General features: G+C 61.8%; 1 protein-coding gene across 1 annotated transcript in view; it reads left to right on the forward strand.

Annotated features, from left to right (window-relative positions):
* LOC104993988 (caspase recruitment domain-containing protein 11-like) overlaps positions 1-1830 on the forward strand; it is a gene marked incomplete at its 5' end in the record, with an annotated part of 9760 nt that overhangs the window by 7376 nt on the left and 554 nt on the right. The window contains 2 exons of the mRNA XM_010847440.1: positions 3-206; positions 562-657. Of these exons, the coding sequence (XP_010845742.1) occupies positions 3-206; positions 562-657 (300 nt within the window). The remainder of the gene's footprint in view (positions 1-2; positions 207-561; positions 658-1830) is intronic.

Raw genomic sequence — 1830 nt, forward strand, 5'->3', positions numbered from 1 at the left:
AGAGGGGCTCAGAGCTCACAGCCTGCAGAGAGCCCCCTGCCCCGGCCAGGTCCCTGCCGGCTCCCCCGGGTCCAGCCCCTGAGGCTCTGCCCTCCCGTTGCCTCCCCAGAGCCCAGCAGCTCCTCCTGGTCAAGCTCCAGCGCCTGATGCACCGGGGCAGCCGGGAGGAGGCCGACACGGCCCACCACACGCTGCGGGCCCTCCGGGTAGGTCACCCGCGCCCCGCCAGCGTCACCCCACCTCCCAGGGCCTTTCTGGAGGGGATCCCAGGCAGGAGCCACCAGTCCAGCTGGGATGATGGACCGCAGGGGACTGGGTTCCTCAGGAAAAGGGGGGCCCCCCAGAAGGAGGCCCATGTCTGTGCCCTCGCGCAGCCGTGATCTCTGCTGGAACAAGTCCTCAGGCCCCTCTCACCCCCAGAGCTCACTCCTGCGTCCGGGACGCTTTGATCCACGCCGAGCGCCTTCCCACGTCTGCCCAGGGTGGGGCTGGGCAGGAGGGGGCCGTCTCCTGCTCTCACCAGCCCGTGGGAGGCTCTGACCGGTCTATCACTGGTTTCAGAACACCCTGCAGCCCGAAGAACCGCTCCCCACCACGGACCCCCGGGTCAGTCCCCGCCTTTCCCGAGCAAGCTTCCTGTTCGGCCAGCTCCTTCAGGTAAAGCGCTCACACCTGCAGGCTTCTCGGCACCTGCACCGCTTGCCCGGCTCTCTCCTGCCGAGAAGCAGAGGCTGTGTGTCCACCGCGCCTCACGTCCCCTGCCCCACTTCATCCTCACAGTGACGGGGTCGGGGGACTACTCTGTGCCTGTAGGAAACAGACCCCGTGTCCATAAAAGACGGAGCACGCTTAGGGCTAAAAGAAGCTTGGACGCCTTAGTTGTTCAGATATTCATAGAAAAGTCAGGAGGAGAGAGACCTTTCAGAGATCCTGGTCAGTTTAGTCTGTCAGATTCAGCATTAAATTGATCTCTGAGCATCCCAGCAGCCCAGGAGAAAGGGGATTTCCAGCAGATTCTTTAACTCTTATCTGACGCCAAAACGTTTTAGCTCTTTGTGGCCAGAAAGAATTTTTCCCTCATACTTGATTGTAAAAGGTTTTTTTTCGGGAGGGTGCGTGGATCATTATACGAGGAACAATGAACAGCCTGTGGGTGGGATATTCCGAAGTGATCTCATATGAACATAAGCATCTGTGCAGCCTTTTTCTCTATTGCCGGTCGGCAAAAGCCAAGAGTTCTGTTAAGAAGTCGTCCCGCGAGGGCGTTCCTGAGTTGGCGCTGTGCTAGTTAGGCCCAGGGGAGCTGGCATGTCACTGCACCGCACCGTCCTCGTGTTGCAACATAGGAAACCCAGAGAAATGGTTGACGGTGTGACCCCGAGCCCAGGTAGAGGCGGACAGGTAGCAGAAAGACACTCACGGAGGTGGAGGGGGACCCTGGTGAGGTCAGAGTCACAGGGAGGCAGGGCCATGTGAGGCCACGCGTTATTGTGGCCGCACGTCACACGAGTCCACACCCCTGAGCTTTGGGGTGACCTGCTCAAAGGCTGGTTAATAACCAAGCGGGGCCGACAGCCCAGGGCCCTGGCCTTTGCTTCCTGCAGAAGGAGGGCGTGAAGGGATTCAGAGCACCCTCCGGGACTCCATTCTGAGTCGTAGCCGGGCGCAGGCACCCCCCAGAAGACTCGGGGACCCCGGGAGGGAGGTGACGTCGCCTGCACCCACCCTCCAGGTGGGCCGTCTGAGCAGTCCTGCCAGTGGGGGCTCCCAGACACGGGCCTTGGGCAGCCGGAGCGCGCCAGGCCCCGCAGTGCCTGCGGACCCCCAGGT

Source organism: Bison bison, unplaced genomic scaffold (assembly GCF_000754665.1).
Source record: "Bison bison bison isolate TAMUID 2011002044 unplaced genomic scaffold, Bison_UMD1.0 scf7180017849611, whole genome shotgun sequence".
NCBI lineage: Eukaryota > Metazoa > Chordata > Mammalia > Artiodactyla > Bovidae > Bison > Bison bison.